The 22,902-nt window shown below is 46.1% G+C and overlaps 1 protein-coding gene across 1 annotated transcript; it reads right to left on the bottom strand.

Annotated features, from left to right (window-relative positions):
- Positions 1-3,790: 3,790 nt before the first annotated feature.
- On the bottom strand, positions 3,791-21,085 carry LOC311214021 (ligand of Numb protein X 2-like; the record flags this gene model as incomplete). Its single annotated transcript, XM_084294396.1, has 9 exons — positions 20,694-21,085; positions 17,910-18,136; positions 16,308-16,504; positions 14,708-15,076; positions 12,013-12,192; positions 10,343-10,517; positions 9,970-10,180; positions 5,172-5,330; positions 3,791-3,926 (listed from the first exon to the last, which is right to left on the bottom strand). Exons 1-9 carry the CDS (start codon positions 21,080-21,082, stop codon positions 3,791-3,793), a joined length of 2,043 nt encoding a protein of 680 aa, XP_084150522.1. The 5' UTR covers positions 21,083-21,085.
- Positions 21,086-22,902: the final 1,817 nt, after the last annotated feature.

The following is a 22,902-nucleotide window of genomic DNA, read 5'->3' as shown; positions in this document are numbered from 1 at the left end:
TGTGGGGTTGTTTTTTTTTCTGTTTCTTTTGTTTATTTTTAATGTAGTTTTTTTTTTTTTAATATGCTTTGAGGTCCTGGGAAATGCACGTGCGGTGGGGAGGTGTGTGCAGTGAACCAGAATTAAAGGGCAGGGCCCACAAACAGGCTTCAAAGCATTCAGCCCTCCGCAGCCAGGTCAGCAGTCTGGCAGAGCACCGTGAGTTAGGAATTGCAGCGTCTCCAGGCACTGCAGGAGGTTTGCTGAGAGCGTGCCCCCACCCCTTTGCACTGCTGGGGACTGTCAGGAGGGAAAGGGACCAGGAATCCTTCCCTTGCCTCCGTGTATTCTGTAATTATGACATTTGATTATTTTTTTTTCCAGAACACGATCTCTGAGATCGCTAGGGCAGCTAGCAGCAAAGGAAGTGCCAGGCAGTGACCCCCAGCCCAGTCTGAGCTGTTTTTTTGCCTGTCTTGAATCAGGGGAAAATGCTTGTCAGTAGAATTTGATGCTAAGGTAAGTGTAGGGTTTGGCCCCCCAGCCACTTGAGGTCTGTGTGGTGCCTCTCCAGGGGTGGATAGAGCCACCCTGCATCCAGTCCCCTTCTCTCTTGGGGTGTGTGTGGAGGGGACAGAAGCTACTCATCCCCTAAATAAGCATAATTAATAAAGTCACCACATCCAGCCTGCAGCCCTCTGCATGAGAGAGGGGACAGGATCTCGACTGAAGAGTCACTGCTTCGAGTTCCTTCCATCTGTTTGGGAATGGTTTTCCAGAACTGGACACAAGCCTTTCACTGATGTTAGCAGGGCTGTAAAGTTAAGGGAAATAGCCTTATTCTGATGAAATAAACGGCTGAAATGATTGCCTTTGGGGTGCTAGAGATGTATAAAGGTGGGGCTCTGGAAATCTTCAGTTAGATCAGGTAATTATTGCAGGCTTCATGATGGTGTTTCCCAGGGATACTGAGAAGTGACTCCAGTAATTTTCACAAATGAGGCCAGTTCTTGGGCTGGTGACATCAGAATTTGGGAGGGACCAAATAGTGAGATGGAAAACAGGCCTCTGCCGTACCGCGTGCAGAAGGTACATTGCTGAGAAGGTAAACTTGGGTCAGAGAGGGACACTTGCATGAGCCTTGTCACCCCAAGCCTCAGCCAGCTTAACGTGGTGAGAAGGCAGCTCAGGGAACGCCAGTGAGGTGTTCAGCTCCTGGCAGTGCGCAGTGGGCACAACATTAAGGAGGAGAGAGGGCAATCTCAGTTCTGTTGTACAGCTCCTCCTTTCCTTATGGCACTGGCATCTTTCTGCCCTTCGAATCAGGGATGTTTTGCACTGCAGCAGTGGAAATCATGACAAAGCTAACCCCTGGCCCAGGCACACAGCCCTTCCAGGAGCACCAGCAGCAGCCCCGTAGCTGCTAAGCTGTGCAGCAAGCTGGATCAGGGAGTTAAGCCTCATTAAATAAAGCTTTATTTATTCCATGGGTTAGCTTTTCAGTCCAGGCGATTCTGAGCCCCGCAGGCAGCAGTGACATAGCTGAGGGAAATGGGTATGTGGGAGTTAGTTTTGTTCTTTTTTGTTGTTTTGTTTTTCTCTAGTCACAGCATATTTCTGGATAGTCGAGCTCCTGTCCTGGGAGAAGCAGAAGACAATTGCACTGCTTCCTGCCTGGCAAGGTCAGTTTCTTGAGGCCTCTTGCTGAAGTGACCTATTCTGGGACATTAGCTGATAAGAAAAAAAGTTTAAAAAAAAAAACCACAACACACACACACACATAATCCACTGTTGGTTTTCAGTAATATTAGAATAATTTATAAAGGCATTAAAACAAATCCAACATTTATTAACAAATTGATCTTGGAAACAGTACTTAATTACTAGGACATTTTGGTGAAGTTGAAGGCACCTTGAAACGAGATGGAATAATAGTAAAAATCATGCTGCCTCCCGCAGCATCCCCTTCATTTACACTGTCTGACCACCTTCCGCGGGGCTTTTTCCTACTGTACTTTATACAAATGACATCTGATACTACTCAGTAGGAACGGCCCTCTTTTCTATCTACATATTTACTGTTCCCTACCAGGCACAGATTTTGTACCATGGTAGGAAAGAGACAAAACCTGCTTCGTGTTCCCTTGTGTCAGACGCAGGTCGAGTGACCGGTTTTCCACAGGCGCATTTCTGACTTCTGAATTATTTCACTCTCACCATTCACTAGGAACAACAGGAAAAAAGACCCCAGAGCCCAGCTGGCCACACACTGTTTCTGCTGTCAAAGTCCATAGCAGTATTTGTCAACCAAACAAAGAGGCCACACTGTGTGCCAGGGAAGCCTTTGTAACAATTGGATTCTAAGCTATTTCTGTATAATAGGCCCTGATAACAGGCCCTGCTATATACTGCCTTCAGCCAACAGCCAGAGGAAGCGAAGTCACTCTGAATGTAAACAGCTAAATCATCTAGCAAGGAACAGCTCTACTCTGCTGTAATAGCTAATTACGAAGTTGCCAGCCCTACAAAAAGCACTGCTTAAGACAATGATGGGCACGTATCCGCAGTCAATTCACTACAAGAAGGAATTATTCATTCTAGATAGCATCTTAGAGGGGGGAGAAGCTCCTTTGATTCTTACAATCTGAGCTGGCCCCATAAAAGGTACAGCAGAAAGAGCATCCGAGGAAAGATCTCTCTTAATTCAACCTGATTTGAGAAAGATCTGCTGATTAACAACCTTCTTAAAAAAATAAAGGGAATTGCTTCATGTACAGTTTCCAGGTAGGAAGTTAGCAACATGGCTTCGTTTCTCGCATTCTAAATTTTAACTATACAGTGCATTTAAGCTGAAGCCAAACTGGGCACACTGTCCTGGAGGTAGCTTATTTCATACAGTTGGTACAATGAGGCTGAGGCAGCCTCTGCCCCGCTGCCTCAACTCTGCCTCTGACCACTGGGAAACTCTGATTATAATAAATCGCTTCCTGGGACAGAGGTTTCTCACAAGCAGACCTGTTTACTTAGTCACCTGCTTTCTGTGAGAAAAGCTGGTCGTTTTATCAGGTCTTAAAACCAGGGAAGCCAAGCTGAGAAAGGGGATGAAAATCAAATTCCTCATCTCTGATACCTGGTGATAGGACCTTCATACAAGTCAACACAGCTCTACTGTGCTAATTTGGCAGCTCTTCAGCTACCAGCTGAGTTATGATTTTTTTTTGATGAATAAAAACGTCCATTACATTCCAGTAACATAACACCATTAGGACTGGGGGCAGTAGGATCAGCTTATTTGGTCTGCATCCTTAAAACTTTATTAGTGGCTTTTAAAAACTTCTGAAATCTATGTCCAATAGGGCAGTTAGGGAGAGAGAGACCAGTAGTTAAAGTGTATTCTTAAACTAGCAAGGGAAATAGGACAGTCACATCTGTTTCAACCTGTTCAAAACATTAAATAAAAAGCAGGTCGCTACAACTGAAGAAAATGCCTCAAAGTAAAGATGGCTACTTTGTAGAGAAACACCGAAAAAACGTCTCTCTCTGCAGCACTAGTACTGAGAGGCTTTAACAAGTCCAGGAAGCTACAACTGTTCTGATTTACCGTAACTTTGAATCTAACGCTCAGAGTTGGTGGTAACCTCAGCACAGTAAAGAAATGTTTTCTCCAATAATGAAGTGAAGTCTCCCCTGACAATACATAGTATAGCAAGAGTTCCGCATTCCCTCCCTGTGTCACGTTGAGTTTAGCATGATGGTCAACAAATATCTGGTACCAAAGATGATCTTTGAAGCTGCTGCATGGTTTGAGCTTTCACACAAGGCTTCCTGGCCAGGATACCACAGTAAGCGTAACTTTATTCCTTTGCTCCTTCAGCATTGGGATTAGTTCCGAGTTGCTCATTCCAATTGCTGGTACTCCATTTACTGCCACTATTTCATCTCCACACCTAATCAGAAGACAGGAAATACGCTTGTCAAGACTTAATAAATTAACATTACACCCCGGGACCCCAAGATCATCTGTCCTACCTTGTACCAAGATCATAAACTTGAAGTGACTTCTTAATTATAAAGATAAAAGGTTAGGGGCAGGAAGAGAACAGATACAAGCACAGTGAGCAGCTGCAGACAGAGGGCAAGAGAAAAGGAGGACAGTGCTGGTACTTGTGTGGCACAGCACTGAAGGGCGTCAGGAGCACAACTGGCTGGCCTGGCAGCAGAGGGAAAAGTTAAAACAGAAATTTGTGTTGATAAACGCATTGACCACCAGGGTCTCTTCCAGCTACCTGACCAGCCTGTGCTAAGGTGAAGTGCTGACAAGGCCAAGGCATTGTCACGCTCCAGCTCAATACAGGAGAGGCTTCCAAGTCTGCCTGCTTTGCCCAGCTCTGCAGCACACCCAGCTATCTCCCACCGGCTTGTGCAGTTCAGCTGCAAGGACGTGAGGTGCCAAAGCTAGCCTGGTACCTTCAAGTGTCAGAGGGAAAGAGCCTTGCTCCCCTAGCACTCAAACAGCACACCCAGTCCTCCACCAAGGCTCTGAGCCAGCTCTGTTCTTCCATACTCCTCAGGGGAGAAAAGCCTGACTCACTACCCTGAAGCTCTGACCCCTAAAAGAGCCTCTTTTTTTAATTGTACTTTATTTACTTATTTAACAGTATGGCGTTTGCTGCATGCTTACAGAGGAGCTGGTTCCTGGAGATAATGCTGCAGTCAAGTTCTCTGGGGGCCTCCAGCTCTGCTACTCACAGCTCCGCTCACTGTGATCACTAACAGGTCAGCAAGGCTAGTTTTAATTTTCTCTACACTTGGAGGGCTTTTGGATCATATCTTCATAGCCCAAACGATTTTATACTCAGAAGCCTCCAACATTAAGCTTGAACATCCCCCTTCTAGCTTTATTTAATTACTCAGTTAAAACCTTTACAGTCCTTTAAAATACAAGTTAATTCCTTTTAGTTGGTAGTTGCACTTTTATAGAAAAACCCAAATGCTCATTAAAACAGGACTCTGTTACAACTCTGGTGACAGAATTAACTGCACAAGTGAATGTCTAAGAGCTTGAGGTCATTAACTTTTAGTTCAGCTAGCTGAAAGGGTAAAAGCCCCTCAGGAAAACAGTGCATGCTGCCATAAGCACCAGAGCGTTTCTGACTTAAACACCAGAGACCCCGAGGATGGCCCATACGTACTTCAGTCTCCTGTCTCGGAAGGCAGGAGTCCCAGGCACTATGGTTTTGATGAAGAATGGCTGGTTTCCTTTGCTCTCCTCAAAGCCTCCAACAATGCTGAAGCCCCAGCTTTCCAGGTTACCTTTGCTAAGGACAATATCTTGACAGCAGTGAAGGTAGCTGCAAAGATAAGAACGGTCAAAACCAGAGATAGATCGTGTGTGTTTCAGAGAAAGCAGGCTTGTGTTTTCCCTTGCACAAGGTGCAGCTAAGGAACAGCCTCATCTTTTTTTTTTTTTTTTTTGTTTTATGGACTACAGGCAACCCCTCTGCAAAGTGCTTTATGGGGTAACTCTCAAATCTGAAGATGCCAATCTTTTAGAGGTCTTTTCTCAGTCCTGCCAGTGCTAGTTCAAGAGTTAACAGAAAACAGCAATGCTCTCAAAGGGTTTGTGACCTGAAAAATTCATGAATTCACTTTAGAATAACATCATGAACATCATTTTTCATGAACATGAACAGAATCAGACAAAAGCAAATGAACTGTAAACAGCACTGCTAGACCCCATTCAGTTGATGGGAATTGAGCTTTTTATTCTGCATGTATGCTGCGCGCCTGGTACAACAAAGGCAGTCAGCAGCCATATATCACTGATGGAAAGCAAACAAAACGGGGTGAGGCAGCCTTTCTGCTACTGCCTTCCAATCAGAATATGAAAGGTCTTTCCTGCAGGACTCCTGTGTACAGTACCAGGCTCCTTGGGGAGCAACTGCAGATCACTGTATGCTAACCCCAGCCCCGACCTCTGTCTTCTCAGTGAGCCTGGAGTAGGCTGCAGTGCTGAGACCGCCTTGCAGGATGCATTGAATAAGCGCTAACAGCACTCATTCCCCGAGTTTGCAGCACAAACGCACACAAAGCCTTCATGAGGCGCCTGAAAAGGTGTGTCAGGAGCACAGGCAAACAGCTCCGGTGCTCTGGCTCGCAGTCAGGTTAAGTTCTGGCACCAACGTGCTGCCACACTGTGTGAAACTGCTGTGGATCACCCCACTGAGGTATTCCAGCAGCTAAACTTTTCCTAATAAACGTTTTTGCCTCAAGGGTTTTGCTTGAGCAGTTTGCAGGTGAGTTTCAGATTTCAAAAGCCTTCTCACAGTTAACTTCTCACTGAGAGAAAGATCCAATTATCTACTTTCAAACTGTAATTTACTTTTGTACAAGTTCTTCACACACAAACACGGGACGACCCAGCTGCAGCGTACTGCTACCTCCAGTTTTCTTCTACTGGTATTGTACAACTGTAGTATTGTACAGCTATGACAAATACACATGGCATCTAGTGCAAATAAATAGCCCAGAGAATAAAAGCGCTACTTCAGCATGAAACATAAATGAACATTGGATACATTCACCAAGAGCTGAACAAGGCTTTGCTCAAAATCCACTTTCCATATGAAAAAGGGCTTTTAAGATGAAAAACATTAATTCACCATAGTGGAAAATGACTGTGGGAAAAAAATTTTAGACTTTACAGAAAGTAAAGGTGCAGATTTTATCCTGGCAAGCTCCCTGCTGGATCTGCATCCCTTCCCGAGCTTGCGGAATGCGCTGCTCCAGCGGGGCCACAGCAGCGAGCACCTGAAGGTCATTACAGGGAGAGCTGAGGCTTTGGGGAGACTGGCTTCAGATAAACCTCGAGGGAGAGGGAGAGGGGAATACTGCTTTTCCACCCCCTTGGGAATTAAGCCATGCCCAGTGGTTGTGGCTGTTTCAAGAGCCAAAGCTTTTACCGAGAGCGGACAACTCAGCCTTCAGGATTCAGTGTGCAGTGAGTTATGCCACCACCCCCCAAACAGTGCTTTGAGATGGTATTTTATGCAGTGAGTATGTGGTGTTTAACGTAACACCATGAAGAAATCGAGTAAAGTCCCTACGCTGTCTTCTGTGACACATACAGTGCTCATGATAAACATTCCACAGCAATAATTAGTAGTGTGTAATTAACTTGAAACGCTCACCACCACCAATTACAAACAAAGCAAAGAATGGAGAAAGAGTAAAAGTTTATAGGGACAGTTGGGCTGCCCACAGTTGTAATACAAGAGAAAAAAAGCCAGAAACACACCAGCCACCTGATTTGGTAGAGCCAGTACTTGTTGCCTGGGGCTAGCGGGAGAATTACCACACTGCCCTCTTACAGCAGGGGATGTTTGTATCTTCCCCAGGTGTGCGGCCATGGGCAGAGATGGAAGCTTACACACCAAATGCTCTGGTATTGAAGAGTTTTTCCTTTAGGAGCAGCGTGACCAAAATACTTGTGTATTCCCTGTTACTCAGGGTCCCAAGAAGGGTGCAGGACCAGGGCTGTAATCTCTCCTAAATCCCTTTGGCACCAGCAGTCTGTCACGTAAGCCAGGTTCTGCAGAACAGGCTACAGGGGCTCTGCAGCTCAGTGACAGCACGTCCCCTGGTGAGCTGGCATCACAGACAGCATTTGATGCAAACAAAACCCAACCACCCAGATCCAAGAATCAAGGCTAGGATTCAGCACCATAGGCTCAAGCGTTGCAACAACCAAACACATTTCTCTAGCCTTGAGCGCCAACTTTGACTCCAGCCTTTCAGCATAAGAGCTTCCTCTAAGGAGGATGAAAGGATTTTTCTGCTGGATCAGAGCAGCAGCTGCAAAAAAAAAAAAATGCTGAACGAAAAACAAAATCCCACATGCCATCAGCAACAAGCTTTAAGCTTTCACACTGTTTTAGCAAAATGTTTTAGCACACTGAGGCCATGTCTCCTTTAGCAGGGCAGCCCAGCGTGGACAGATCTGAGTGAAACAACTGGTGCATTTCAAGGTCCACTTTTGTAACACTTGAGGGGATTTTGTGTAATCTAGTGTTAATGTGGTACACAAGGTAAAGGCTCTGTTAGTGCCAGAGTGCCAGGCACCAACAGAGGAATAGGAATTCCTCTGAAGCTCTTCTGGTTTAGTCCCATCCAAAAGAAACCCAGTTTGAGTGGGTTGAGACCTGGGCCAACCTAAAATGCTAGCGCAGGGGCACCCCAAACATTTCCAGCTGGCAAACAAGGGTGCCACTTCAGTTCCAGCATTCTCAAGTAACAATTCAAAAACAACAAAAAAAAATGATTTTGCCAGTCACATGATGTCAAATGGTATCAGTAATTTGCTTAGATTAAAAAAACAGTTCATTTGTAGGGGCTTTTATAAATCATTCTATGGAGGACCAGCTAGTTGCTACCAGGTCTTATAAGAACATGGGAAAATGAGTGAGGAAACACAAGAAAAAGTTACAGCCACTTCTATTACTGGAAACAAGAAGGAAAATTTTGTCAGATCCTAAAGGTCAGAACAAGAAAGGAAGACTGAAGAGCAGAAACGGCATCTGAAATCATTGCTCCTTGCTTCAGTAGTGAGACATAGTGACAGGCAAAGGAAGGGAAGTCAGCGTTGATACCAGCAGCAAAAATTGCTCAGGCAAGGTATTTAATGGCAGGTAACATCAGCCTTGAGACGAAGGCAGGCTACCAACAAGCAAAGAGTGGACTCCAGTCCCTGCAGCAGAAAATGTGATGAAGCTGTGAGCCAGCAGACATCCAAATACATTGGAGAAGAAATAAGGGAGAAAGTGCAGCCAGTTTTTGCCTCTCTGTACTTCACTGCACAAGCACCCGTGAGGCACAAACATCAGCCAGCATCTGAGGACTTGTACACGGGTTTGGGCTACGCAGGCACAGCTCAAACTAGTTCCTGCTAGGCCTGCACAGAGCAGATCCCTGGGACAGCGGAGGAAGCTGCGAGGATGGTGCTGAGTACGAGCCAAGCTACAAGTGCTTGAGACAGAAAGCTACCTTCCTTGGGCTGTTTTGTTTAGCATTTACAGGCTGCTAAGTAACACAAGGGTAACGTAACTAGAGGCTTTGTCTTTAGAAGAAGGTTAGTCTTTCTTCTTCCAGGTGCCTTAAGAAACAAGGTTGTAAATAACCTGAGCTTCCCACAAAAGGGTTTGGCTTTGCCATTCATCTCCTGCGTGATCCTTCTCCAGTCAGCTGACATGACAACAGATCTTATCTTTTGTGGATGAATGTACTTTCATGAAACTGCAAAAGCGAGCAAATTAGAGGTTCACTTCTCCAGAAAGGAGATAGAAATCCAGGCTTCTAATGCCCCAGCCCTGTCACATGGAATATACCATATTGCTGCTAAAATCTGTGCTAAGTCCACGGTCCAAAGCTTTGTGCAGGAGAACTCAGCCATTCAGAATTGTTTGTGCTTCACGCTAAAGATCACACGATTACAACAGCCAAAAAGAATTAGACTGAAAGAATGCCCCTAAATGAGATGACCAGATTAGAGGCTATAAAGCAGCACAGATATCTGCTGGCCTCTAATGCAATCCAGAAAGAGCCACAGTGATTTCAGTTAATGGTATTTTAGCAGGGATTGTTTCTAGGATGACTGTTTCAATCAGTGCCTCAAATGCCAAAATGTGTTTCATTTTTTGTGTCAATTCTCTTAGGGGGAGAGAGGGAAAAAAAAAGTATTCAGGAACCTCTGAAAACTGTACTGCGCAAGAGAAGTGGAAGAACAACGGGTCACACTGGAAAAAACAGTTGAACTTCCTTGTGCATTCATTATATTGTGATCTCACTGACGAATGAGGCTTTCCTCTGCCTCAGAGTGAACAAGAATACTGGTAATGCTTCCAAGTCAACCCACAAAGCAATTAATTTCTAGTGTTTGAGTTCAAAGTCAGCTCTGTGATTGAATAACTCTCTACAGTCACCAAACAAACGTACCTAGGCAATCCAAGCCACGTGATCCAGAGGGGAGACCAGCTGAATCCTCGTTCCTTGATGTCCAGAGAGGGATCTGTTGAGTCTGATGCAAGGATTTCCAAGGCTTTCAGTACAACCGAGTGGGAAGCTGCATTAGATTTCAGTGCCGAGACAGCTTCGTAGTAGTTAAGATGAGTCAAATCAATGCCATTTATGCTCAGAAGTATATCTCCTGTTGGGTAAATAAGACAGGATTATTGCAAACCTTTTGCTACGAAGCCCATTTCTACCTTAAGGTCTCATGTGTAACCCTGCTTCCACCTTCACTTTAGGGTGTAAGTCCAACTTTCACTTAAAAACAGGTCCTGAAGTATAAAGATCTGAGTCTCCTTACCTCGCTTGATTTTGCCATCCCTGAAGAGGCACCCAATGGGCTGCACGCTCGTTACGTATATAGGGAGCTTGTTTTTGTTATCCCTTCCACCTCCGATTGTTATTCCTAAAGACTCCTTTGGTTCCTTTTTTATTGCAACTGTCTTCTCATGAGTTACATATCCCTGAGGTAAATCCTACAGAAGAACGACAGTACAATATACAGATTCGTTAATGCAATTAACATGAGAAGCCCAGATCCAGAACAATGACAGAACATCCTGCCTCTTTAATCCAGAGCATTTCAGCAATGTTGCCAGATGGCAAAGGCAGCTTCTCTTGTACTTGCTCTGGGTGGAAACACTGCCCTGTATTCCCAAAGTGCTACCAGCAAGACTGAGGCACCACTGTCTGGGAAACGAAGCTGCTCCCAGCAGTCCCACATCTGTTTGCTGTAAGGAGGCACTCGATGAGGGGTGGCCTCTCAAGGCCATGTGTATCAAGCCATCAGCCCCTCGCTGGCTACTACTAGATTGGGATCAGTAACTTGTATTATCCACTCTGAGTCACTTTGTTTCTCGTGCACGACTTAAAAGGTTCACGTAAACTCAAGTTTACAGTGTTTACATTAGAATAACCACATACCCTGATTTCTGCTCATCAAGCCAGCATGACACAGATGGATAAAACAGACAAGGAGGAGATATTTTCCAGATCCAGTATACAAAACAGAAATCAAAACTTGAAGATGCTGATGAAGATGGCCAGCATCCTTAGAGAGAACGTCTAGTGATTATAATGGTATTATTTAAAGTTTAAATACCAGGATTTATTGTTTCCCTGTTAGTTTGCACATAGTTGCAGATGCAAATTGGAGGTAAAATTAGGTTTTTCAGGACAAACAAATCAATATTTTTCAGGACACGCGTTTTTGGACGACACTAGCATCTTTGTTTTTCAGGTTGTAGTGAAAGCACACTCCAGCAGGTGCTGTAGATACAATATGTAAATGGCAGACCGCTGTTTACACCAAGGCACCACACTCCAGCCATCTGTGGCAGCTGCTCACTAACCTCCAGAGGCGTTTAATCACATAAGTCTGGGCAGTTTCAGAACGTTTTCTCACTGAAGTGGTAGCTCTAGACATGGGGCAAACCTCCACGGGGACAACAGACTGGCAACTCTCCCCCTGTGGGGTGTTCTTATAACGTGTAAATGGATGGCAGATGCACCACTGAAGTCACACATGCATGTATTACACTGTAGTGCTCCTGTATTTTTTACTTCTATTGCATAGAGCTGTCTAGCTCCTAACCAGAAGCATAACTCAGTATCATTGTGCAGTACTCCAAATGTGTCGTGCTTTATGAATTTCAAGAAGCCCAGTGCTGGCACTGTTAAGTGTCTCACGGATGGTAAATTTCCCGTGGCCCTTTCCAGCAAGGAGGGTTTAAACACTGTTTCTGCATCAACATTAGAGACTTCAGAGGAAATGCTGACATGTTTTTCTTAGTAGATGACAAATACTCAGTTTTCCAGTACTGATAGCCAAAAACCTGCTGCTTTTCAACAGCCCAAGAAGAAAAGGAGCTACTGGTCGGTCTTACGTGACAAATAACTATCACAGAGCTAAAACAACAGACCTACAGTCCAAGAGTAACCAGTGCTTTTGCTGTTATTTACAAAGCTTACTTTCTGGTAGGTAGACTTTCGCCTGTAGTGATTCTGGTCTAGTCTCCTCCGATGGTGCACTGGGCTTCCTCCATTGCTGCTGCTGCTGCTGTTGTTCGACGTGCTGCCATCTTCCCCTGGGTCCAGCAGCTGCACACCTGGCTGCCTCAGGACCACGAAGTTCACTCTTGATTCACTGGTCTGCCAGGAGAAGCAAAGAGAGGGTCTGAAACCATGAGATGGCAAGGTCCCCTCACGGTTTGTGGAGCACCTTGGTTTTGTGACTGTTGGTTTTGAAAACCGTCCACTCTGTGAAAAAGTAAACACCACGTGTCCACACGTATCCATAAACGGAGCTACTTAAAAAAGTGATGCTGGTGATTAAGTTTAACTAACAAACGCAGATGAAGGCAAAACTCAAGTTCAAAATAAATCAGAAACGAGGGGAGAGCCCCTGTCATTTTCTTGGGAAAAGAGAAGGAGAGGCATTGTTTTCTACAGAGGGTCTGAAACAGATCTATGCAATGTGATGCATAGAAAACTGGGAAGAGCTGCAGAATTCTACCGTGAAAAGAATAAAGGAATTAGAAAATGTTAGAAGGAAAAGGAGCAGTCAGGCTTCATTCCTGCCTCTGTTCCCCACAGATGCCAAACAAAAGGAGGCAGAAAGGGACCATCACTTCTTCCACTTCAGTACAAGTAGCCAGAATGGCGCATTGCAATGCAAAATGAACAGAGCCACAACACTGACTGATCCACACAATGGGCGACCATGATAAAAGTCCTGGATGCTTTTTCTTTTACTGTAAAGAAACTTGTTAAAGCTCTTCCCCTCCCAGCTTATTCGCGATGCCTATTGTTCAACATCTCCCACCCATTTTTCCCCAGAGTACCTGAAGACATTACCTTTTGTCTAAGACTGCTGCCAATTAAACACTAAAGCAGCTGTACGCCTGGCCTTGGCAGAACCACAGGGAAAGCATTCACTATTGTTACTGCTCCTCTGTCTGAAGGAACGAACTAAATTAATCTGACAAAACCTTATTGTGAAGGACTCCATTGGGGTAAAGCCTATGTGCTCGCTTGGGACGTTTCCTGCAGCAGATGAGTGGAGTGGAGTTGCTGCTCCCACTTTTCCACACGGGATCCTGCTCCCCTGGTGCCACAGCACCACGCAACAGTGAATTCCCTGGCCTGGGAAGAGGCACTGGATCAGCTGCTCTGGTTTTGTTGTTGTTTTGGATGGTTGGGGTGTTTGTAGAGTAAAGATGAGCGTTTTTTGAAATGAAGTTTTAAAGAGTCTCTCCAAAATCATTTCAGGGTGCAATTTCTTCCAGACAAGTTGGCACACATCTGTGTCTCCGTGAAAGATACTGTAAATATTGCATCCTGAGCTGGGGATGTGCCCTCCCCTTCACCTCAGAGTACCAGACTATGTACAGTGCATATTATATATATTAGAGATGCAAATAGTATTTTACAATATGGGTGGAAGGACTCTTTTCTCCAAATGGTTTGCAATCAAAATTAAAAAGAAGTTTAACCCATACTTTTAATTAGCTCTCAGAAGAACAGATGTTTGGAAGACTCGCAGTTTTACAGAACGTCACTTCAAAAGGAATTCAGCCCCCAAGCCCACTGAAGCCAGTTGTGGGACTTTTGTTACTAATTTCAGTGGGATCAGAAGAGGGTCCCTCATGCAGGAGTTATGCTTGCACACTACTACAGAAATACAGCAGCACTTGGGATGCAAGCAAAATTCTCATGGGCCATTGTATGGAATCATATCAATAACATAAAAAAGGATCTCAGAACTGGAACCCTGCTGTTTCTCTTCTATTCTCCCACTCCACTGTGCTCTCCTTTGCTGACTACCAGGAAGAGAACTGGCTCTCCCTTACTCAGCTGACCTCAGATCCTTCCCGGGACATAAACAGTGTGGGATCAGATGTATTGTGTCAGGATCTCCAGATAAAAACAAACGAGGTCACCGCCTAGGAAGAGAAAGAATTTAAAAACTGACCTACTTGACATTGGCTGCACACGTAGCAGTCCCTATTCCTGAACCAAAATTCCTTGCCAGCTCTGTTCACCGAAACATTTGGCATGCTGCAATAACAACAAACTCCTGTTGTGCAGGAAAAGACCACCTCTCTGCCACCATTTTAAGTACTGTAGGAGGTTTTTAGTCTGTGATGCCCCATGTTGTTTTCTAGACTCCCTTCCCAAATACAGGTAAAATGGGGAATCCTACAGAGAATTTTAAATCAATCAAAATGGTCCTGCCCTGTGTGGGCAGCCTGTCACATTCCCCAGCAGACGTCTTCAGTTGGATTGCTAGAAGGACAAGAGGCTATCCTGATCTTTGCTGGTCCCTACAGATGATGTACACGGCCATTCTGCAAGAAGGGCTCCACGCCACCACCCCACAGGGGCGATCCCATTGCCTCAGCTGAACTGAAGTGCCACAAGCAGCCGCCTCGCTTCAGACTCATCAGAGGTGACTCACGGTGTGTTCCTACTCTTCATGTTTATCCCATTTGGAAGCAGTGCTTCCCACACATCTGCAGGGAAGCCGCTTTCCCAGAGGGATCTCAGGGAAGGCAGGTCGCTCCCGCCTGTTCTGTTAGCCCTTGGGTCAGAGCAGGAGCCCTGCCATCAGTGCAGGCAGCTGCAGTGTCATTAGCCACACAACTTCAGCCGCGTTATCAATTACCTGGATTATCTGTGCTGCAGTCTCCGGCGTTCCTTGCCTCAAATCCTGGCCATTTATAGACAGGACTCTGTCATTCCGACTCAGCTTTCCATTTTTGGCTGCCAAACCTCCCTCTAACAAATCTAGAATAAAAATCCCTGCCTCATCCGTCTTCCTGATCAGTTTGATTCCCAAGGGTTCGGACCGGTCTCTCTTGACCAAGGTGACGTGGATCACTTCCCGGTTGGTAGCAGAAGTGGAATCCTGCTGTGCAGTCTTATTGGAAAAACCCTTCTCCTGCAGGACCATGAGGTGGAGAACAGGACCTGGGTGGCGCAGGAAGGAGACAGCCTGGCAGTGAGTCACACTGCTGATGTTGACACCATTCACCTAGAAAGACAAACAAAACAGAGTCCCTCATCAGAAGCTCCATAATTTAGGCACTCTGCAGCACAGAACAGTGCAGAGCTGGAGGCAGGATGTACAACTCCCTGTGCGGTGCCGCAACTGAAGCATCTGCTGCGAGCACACATTAGAGAGCAGAGCTTTCTAAAACAGAATGCAGAAGAAAGCAGATGAAATAAGGCCATCGGTGACGGCAAACAGCTGAGTAGTGGTGAGACCAGACAACACAGCTAACAAATCTGAAACTGCACAATATGAAGTGATGGCATCTATGAACTGCTTTCCGCTAACTTCCAGCATTCAGTGCACACTTGGAGGAGAAAAGCCAAATGGGAGACTGCCCATCCTCACTCAAAGAGTGGCCCACCATCTGCACAACAGCTGGAATCATCACCCTTACCACGCTGTTACCAAGGTAACCCTGAGAAGCTAATGTTCACTTTGTTGTCACATGAGACTCTGTAGGGTCCCTTTAGGATATTGGTCAGGCTGCCAAGTGTGCGGAGCTGCCCTGTGTACAGCCCAGTCAGGATGGAGAGGTGTGCAGGTAGACTGGCCAACGTGCAAGGTACGCTGCTGGGCTGAGACAGGAACCAGCTGGGAGATCGCATCGGCCACTCGTGCGTGAGGCTGCCAGTCATTACTGATGCCCGCGGTCCAGCAGGGTAATTAGGTCTTTATGGCTCGCCAAATGATTGGGCAGCCGCAGCCGGGAGGCACTAACAGTTTTCACTGCTTGTAGCCAAGCTGCTGCAGCCTCAGTTAGCACGCTACAACACAGCACAACGCAGTCTGGTTAATCTCAGTGGGGCAGCAGGGTACAGGGCTGGTGCTCCTCATTATCCACCTTCTATACGTGATGCTGACTTCAAGTTATTAAGCAAATGCAGCTTAAGCAACATAGCAGAGCAAGTAGCTAAGACTTCCTAGCTAGAGCACAGTCCACTGGAGAAAAATGGTGCTACTGGGTGAAGTTTATCAGGTAAAGATCTTTTTCCTTGATCCAAAATTGTTTGAATTCCAAAAACTCAAGGGAACAGAAGGACCCGCAAATCTACTTCTGAGCCCCAGGAGAAACACAATGCTACCAATAATGTCTGATCAGTGCTTTAAAAACCCTATCTGTAGAGATTTCCCAATTTTTCTAGGCAACTCTGCCTGCTGACCCCTTATCTCAAGTCAAGAGAAGCAATGGGACGATCGGGGGGTTGCGTACCTCCAGAATGTGGTCCCCAGGCGCTATCCTTCCATCTGCAGCAATGAGAGAATCCCGCAAGACTTCCTGAACAACGATGTTTCCTAGCGGGGTGTCCTTACCCCCAACTATCCTCATGCCCAGCTCTTCCTCTGGGTCTTCTCGGTGAATCTCAATTGTGCTCGTTTCAGCCACGAGACTCGCTCTCTGAGGAAGGTCTGGTTGGGGAAATTGCAGGGAAAAAACAACACATGAGCAGGGTCTTACCCACATACCACAAGATCTGTAATACTGGCAGGTTGTGTTCAAAAGTAGCATCTGGATGGAAAGGAAGAGCAAGCAGCTATCAGGAGAGGACAGGCTAGGTCAGACAGAGCTAAAAAGCTCCTATTTTTCTGGTTTCTCCAGAGTGTTTCTCCTCTTCTAGCTTATGGCAAAGTTAGACTGACTGCTATTTCTTGCATTTTATTAAAGGGCATTCAGAGCGTTTCACTTAGCATTCAGACATTTATTTTTCCTGCTGTGACAGCTGGACTACACACAACTAATCCCCAATTCCACCACACCCATTGGGAAGGGGCACTGCTGAGCTGTAATTACCAGCCTGCCATCGCGGTGACTCTACCACAGGCAGCTCACTGCCATTTCCCTCCTCTAATTTCCTTTCCTCCTTTTTTTTTTCCCATCCTCCCATACACCAGGAGTCATGTTTACCTATTTCACAGCCTCCTGCAGCCTAAGCAATGCTTCTCAGACACTTTGAAGATGAAAGTTGTCAGCAAGTCATTTTAAATCTACCAGCGCCACAGCATTTAGGCAGGCCCAACGCTGAAGGAGCCAAGTAGACTGTGAGGGTGAGCCGCTGCTGTCACACAGGAGGTGCAAAACCTGCCCCAGTGTATTTGGGGAAAAGGCCAACGGAGAACTAAACTGACCTCTGCGTTAGCACAGCAGCAGACAAGTTCTCAGCTCCAGCCTCTGCACGCTTGGAAACAGCAAACTTTGAGACAAGGCACCCCGACTTCACGCTCCTGCCTTCTAACAGGGACTGAGACAAAGGGTCAATAGTGAAAGGGAGGTGGTTCCCTTTATCTGCAGGGCTTTTCATAGCCAACTGCTGATCCAAAACCAGGCTAGGTTATAAAAACACCTTTGCTTTGTACTGTTAAGAGAGGTACTGACCACTCCAGGATATCAACTGTATGTTTAACTTTCTTACCAAGATTAAGAAGCTGGAGCATTTCCTAATGGCTAATTATTTGGCTTCTACAAATGCTTTAAGTGCTGCATGTTGCCACTGAGCAGGACTGCATTTGTTTTGCAAAGAATCCTGGAAATAGGATTCAGACTCACGGCATTCTGAGATTCTCTGAATTGTTTCGCACCGATGGGTTTTGTGCTTGTGAGCAGAGCTTTCCGCGCCTGACACGCACGAATGCACCTCCCTTCTCCTCAAGGACACGCGCGGGAACGAGATTATTCCTACAGCTACTGGCGGCTGAACAGCAGTGAGGATAGCTAAGGATGTTGGGGATCTTCGAAATTGAAGTGTCCGAAGTAGCTACCTCATTTTTATATTGTAGAAGGTAATTACATAATTACACTTCTTTATCAAACTCTCACCTTCTTCGGTCTCCTCAAAAGCTGGATTAACCAGCCCAGGCTCTGCAGTCCCTAGTGACACCACAGCAGCTGCAGAGCTTTCTGCTACCAGCGATGATCCTGCGCTTGGTACCTCTGGATCCTTGGGCGTGTTCGTCTCCACCTTGACAGGGGGATCCTCCTTCCCTTTGAAAACGGGATTCTTTTTCCGTTGCAGTTCAGATTTGTATTTCTTGAAGCCAGGACACCTGGAGAGAGATTGTCAGTGACTCTGAGTGGCTCATCTCTGCCTGCACGGCTAACCCAGCACACACAGGCTCTGACCGGCAAAGAACTACATTCATGAGCTCGTCACCTGCAGAGCTTCTATCGCAGACACTAAAAGTCATTCTCATTTTACTTTCAGCTTCTACTTGTGTAGAAGAGTGGGCTTCTTATTCCCTTACTTTCAAAATTATTAAGCGTTATATTTTAAGAAGGAGAATGCAATGGGAACTGGACTTTCCCTTGCTAAATATTTACCTGGCAAACTCTCCGTGAAGACAACAATACCTCTTTTAAAATGTAAGCAAATACTTCACTCTGCACTTCTAGAGATGACTACAAACTGTATCTGTATGCAAAGGAAGCGTCTCAAGTTTCAAGCTCAGCCCTGAATTAGGCTTTGTTTTTAATGAGTTGGTAACATGGGAGAGCAGCGAGCAAGGCTTGCTTGCTTCTTTTTCTCTGAATGAGACCTGGTCAGACAGCTCTGCACCTCCAGCCTGGCAGGTGACAGCTCCGCTTGAAGGATTCAGAGCAGTTTGTGCTCCCGCCGACCACTCCCCAGACGGAGGCTTGAGGAGTAATTCTGCATTCAAGAAAATGTGCTCTGTATGCATCCACAGCACAGCTAGCCTGCCTCAGCAAAAACGGGTGAGGAAAAACAAGCTTTTATCAAGGGTACTTATAAAAAGGTAGCAGGTAAGGAGGGTGATGAATTCAAAAGCATCACTTTCAGAGACATGAGTAGTACTGGGTGTTTACCAGAGTCACTTTCCAAATTAAACTCGACTATTTACATTCTGGCTAAACAAGTCTCATCCTGGTATTACTTCCTCTGGTTGTTCCTGGTCATTTATTCCCCAAGCAAGAAGATGACCCTAAAACTTAAAGACAGAAGCTGGTTGATCCACTTGTGCGTGTCCCTCTTAAGATGCTGAGAAATAAATTTACTTTGCAGAGGGCAGAGGAATTCACCCAAAAAACAAGTTGCTAGATGCTTCTTACCCCTTAAATCTCCTACTATCAGTTAATTAAAAAAAAAAAAAAAAAAAAGAACACCCAAATCCCAGTGTAATTTTTTTCCTTTTTTTCCCTCATTTTTCAATCTAGCCATGCTCACAGCGCATATCCTTGATCTCTTCAGAGTACTCCATCCCTACAGGAGATGCTGAGAACTCTGAAAGGCATACAGGAATGATACAGTTTCCAGCCAGGTCTTTAACGTAAACATTTAAGGGCGCCTCCCTCTTCCATGTTTAACTCGTGCGTCAGAGGGATTAGCAAGTGGCACAAGTTTTCTGATACCCGGACAGATTTATGGAGTGGAGGGGAAGGCTCTGACCCTGCTTGTTTCTGTAGCCCAGCCCAGTTCTGGGCCATGCCCTGCACGACAGCGGCTGCCAGGCAGCCCCATCCCCACAGCCTAAGCATTCGGCCCTGCTGGGCAATGAGAAAGCTCAATTAGAAAAAAAATAAAAGCTCATTACTGCAAGGACACCGGGAGCTTGCAGGAATGGAGCATCTTCCGTCACATTCCCTGGCTCTAACACCGCCTCTCAGCTCGTGGGTACCACAGATGGGCAGCCGCAAGGGTACGTGCTTGGCCCGAACCGTGACGTGTCCCACGTGCTAACGTTCCCCGTGCGCTCGGTGACCTGTTTATAAAACACAGCGCTGCCACAAAAAGCTACAGCACAGCTGAAGGGAAGCAAGCCAGTTGCGTTTCCAGTGCCCACTGAGAGAATGCACCTTGCCAACGAAGGTCTGCTTCCGCCTGCACTACAGCTTGCACTTAGCTCCCTTTCCTGCAATCATTAACTAGGAACAAATGTTCTTCCAGCGCCGTGGCAAGAGCTCTTTGTCACCAGCCCTTCTTTTAAAGCTACAAAATTCTGCCTGCCACCAGCTCAGCCGGCAGTGGAACCACCAAAACACGTCTGCTGAGAAGCAGAGGAAAAAAAAGCCTTCCTCTGCACAAGGGAAAAAAATAAATGTATTTTTCATTTGCGTCTCTTTCTCAGTAAAAGAAAGAGAGAAGGTAATGGAATTCTAAGTAGGTGATTCAGCAACTGCATAATGTGCAGCTTGGAGGGACTTACATTATTTGGATCAAAGACATATTGCGCATCTTAATTGGACCAATTAAACTGGCAACACTGCATGATCCCTTGCCTCCACAGTGTTGACTTCGTGCCTGTTTTTCTCCTCTGCTCAGTAAAAGAAGGAATAACCGTGTTTGTTCTAATTGCCAGAGCCAGCTGCCCCAGCTCAGGACACAGAAATTTATGCACGTTTAATAGGATATGGGTCTGCAGACAGCTCGCCTGCAAGGTAAGGCCCTCAGCCTTCCCGGCACGCGGGAGCTGCCCTCCCTACCCCACAATTACGCCGTCTTCACCCACCCACCTCTCCAGCCTCACCCTCTGCCATCTCTGCTGTCCCACCTTGTCCCAGTTTAGGGACTGTTCTGAGCACGGATCTCTCAGGTCAGAAGCACGAGAGGCAGACGGCATTACACAAACACTGCAAGTGGGTATGCACCTGTTCTGCAGGTGAGCCTCCAGTTCGCAGCGCTGCATCGTCTGCTGGCACTCCGCCTTGAAAGGACAGCTGACAACCAGCTTATCCAGCAGGTTTCGTACCAGGAGGCTGGACTTGTGGCACTGCTGGAAAGAGAGTTTTTTCCGATCCATGGGACAAAAGTTGTACTCCTGCATGAAGTTTTCGAGGCACTTGAAACAGTACGTGTGGCCGCAGGGGGTGTCCATGGGCTGCAGCAGGGGCTGAAGGCAGATGTGGCAAATGAGTTCGTCGTCCACCTCGTCCTGGAAGTTGTAGAGGTGATTGTCCGGCAAGAGGTGGAACTGGCCGCACTCACAGCAGAGCTCGCCAGCCTGGTAGCCCTGCTCTTCTGCTGCGGGGTCAGCCATGATAGCCAGGATGCCGCTCTCCCAGGCCAGCAGGAAGGAAACTTGTCACGCAGCAGCCGTCTGACAGAGTTCCTCTGATGAAAAGAAAAGAAAGAGAGATTTGCAGCCACCGGCAGCTCTCCACATAGTCAACTGAAAATTAAATAGCACTCCTGCCTTGAACTCCCCCTGGTATCTTCACAGCCACCTCTTAGGGTTCTTCCTTCCAGAGTGACCCTGTGAATGATCAACCCTGGGATCAGAGAATACAGGGACCTGACTCAGCAAAATGCTTAAGTTTCAATTACTTTGCATGCAACAGTGACACAGGATAGGTAAAACATTGCTAACCCCAGGAACTGGAAAAGCTGAGACAAACGCTGCCTGTTCTTGAGGGAGAACACCACAGAGAGAGGAAAGGGAAAGAGAATGACGGACTGCTGTTTAAACTGACAAATTTTCTGTAGAGCTTCCCAGATGACACTGAGTATTATTAATTTAAAAGATATGTATGGCAAAATATCCCTTCAGGCACTTCTGGTTGTCTGGTTTTATGGTCTGGGTTTTTTGGGGGGTTGGGGATGAGGAAAAAGAAGAGGAAGAAATTTCAAAAGAAAAAAAAATCTACCCGTTTCCTTCCTCTCAAGCCCACTCCCTCCAAAAATGTTAGCGTTAACAAAGACTGCATTGTTCCCTACTCATCCATGCCTGTGTGCGCACTGAAACATATTTCCTATGGAAAGAGGCAAGCTTTCTACAGGGGAAAAGCAAAACAGACAGCCCATGTCATAGCTAGTCATGACATGACCCAAAGGCTTGAGCTTCAGCTTCCTACAGGTGGGAAGAACCAAGTCAGGGACAAACTGAGTTCTTTGCAGCTGCTGCGTTACTGATTTTAAGAATGGTATCTCCAGTCACATTCATTGCCAATCTTGCCTATTGTAATTACATTTTTTTTAATATAAAATTCACCTGAGTTTGCTAGCAGATTACCTACAGGCAGAGACACTGCAGGAAGGATTCCTGCTAACCTAGCTGTGACTTTAATAAAAGAGGCAGTGTGCAGCTAGATGAAGCTAACACTCACTGTTATGCTGCTGTTGTTTTTTTTGTGGTCGTGATGGCGATTATTTTGTTTAAGTTCATTAAAAATCCCACAGCCAAACCCAAAAATAAATCAATAAATAAGTAGGACTGTGATGAAATGGAAAAAAAAAATGAAAGACATGGAAAATATCTGAAAAGAGTTGCTTTTTCTGGAACAGGTAACAGCTGAAGCAAGAGCCAACAGCAAGCGCTGGTCTGCACCGGTGCCTGGAGGACACGGCTGGCGTGCAGCAGGAGCTTTGGAGGAGGGTAGGCAAGAACAATAAGATAGCAAGAAGGGCAAGAAAAAATTAGTCATGGGTTTCTAATAAAAACCATACATCATTCCGCTTCAATTAACTGTCAAGCGTAAACCAGGTAGTTAATTACAAGGATAACACATCACCAGCAGAATCAAGCCACTTTACGGGCAAATTTTCCTCGCCATAGAAAGCTGTTCGGTTTGGAAGATGACAACATTACTGTCACGGCTCCAGGTGGGCACAGCGCATGTGCTGTGTGCTTCTCCTGTGGCCGCAGGGCCAGGAAGCATCTTCCCCTGGAGGAAGGCACTTACACTGCCCAGTCCGAGCTCTTCTCTTTGCAGTTACTCCTTAACCCTTGCACGCACAAAGCAGACGTGCCCTGCCCCTTCAGAAACACCTCTGCTCTTGGGTACTCACCTCCGTCTGACACAGTCAGATCCCTCTCCTCTTTTCCTTCCAGTAAGTCTCCATCTGATCCTAAATTATCTC

Source organism: Netta rufina (assembly GCF_964035555.1).
Source record: "Netta rufina genome assembly, chromosome: 12".
NCBI lineage: Eukaryota > Metazoa > Chordata > Aves > Anseriformes > Anatidae > Netta > Netta rufina.
This window is presented reverse-complemented; position numbering and strand designations above follow the sequence as displayed.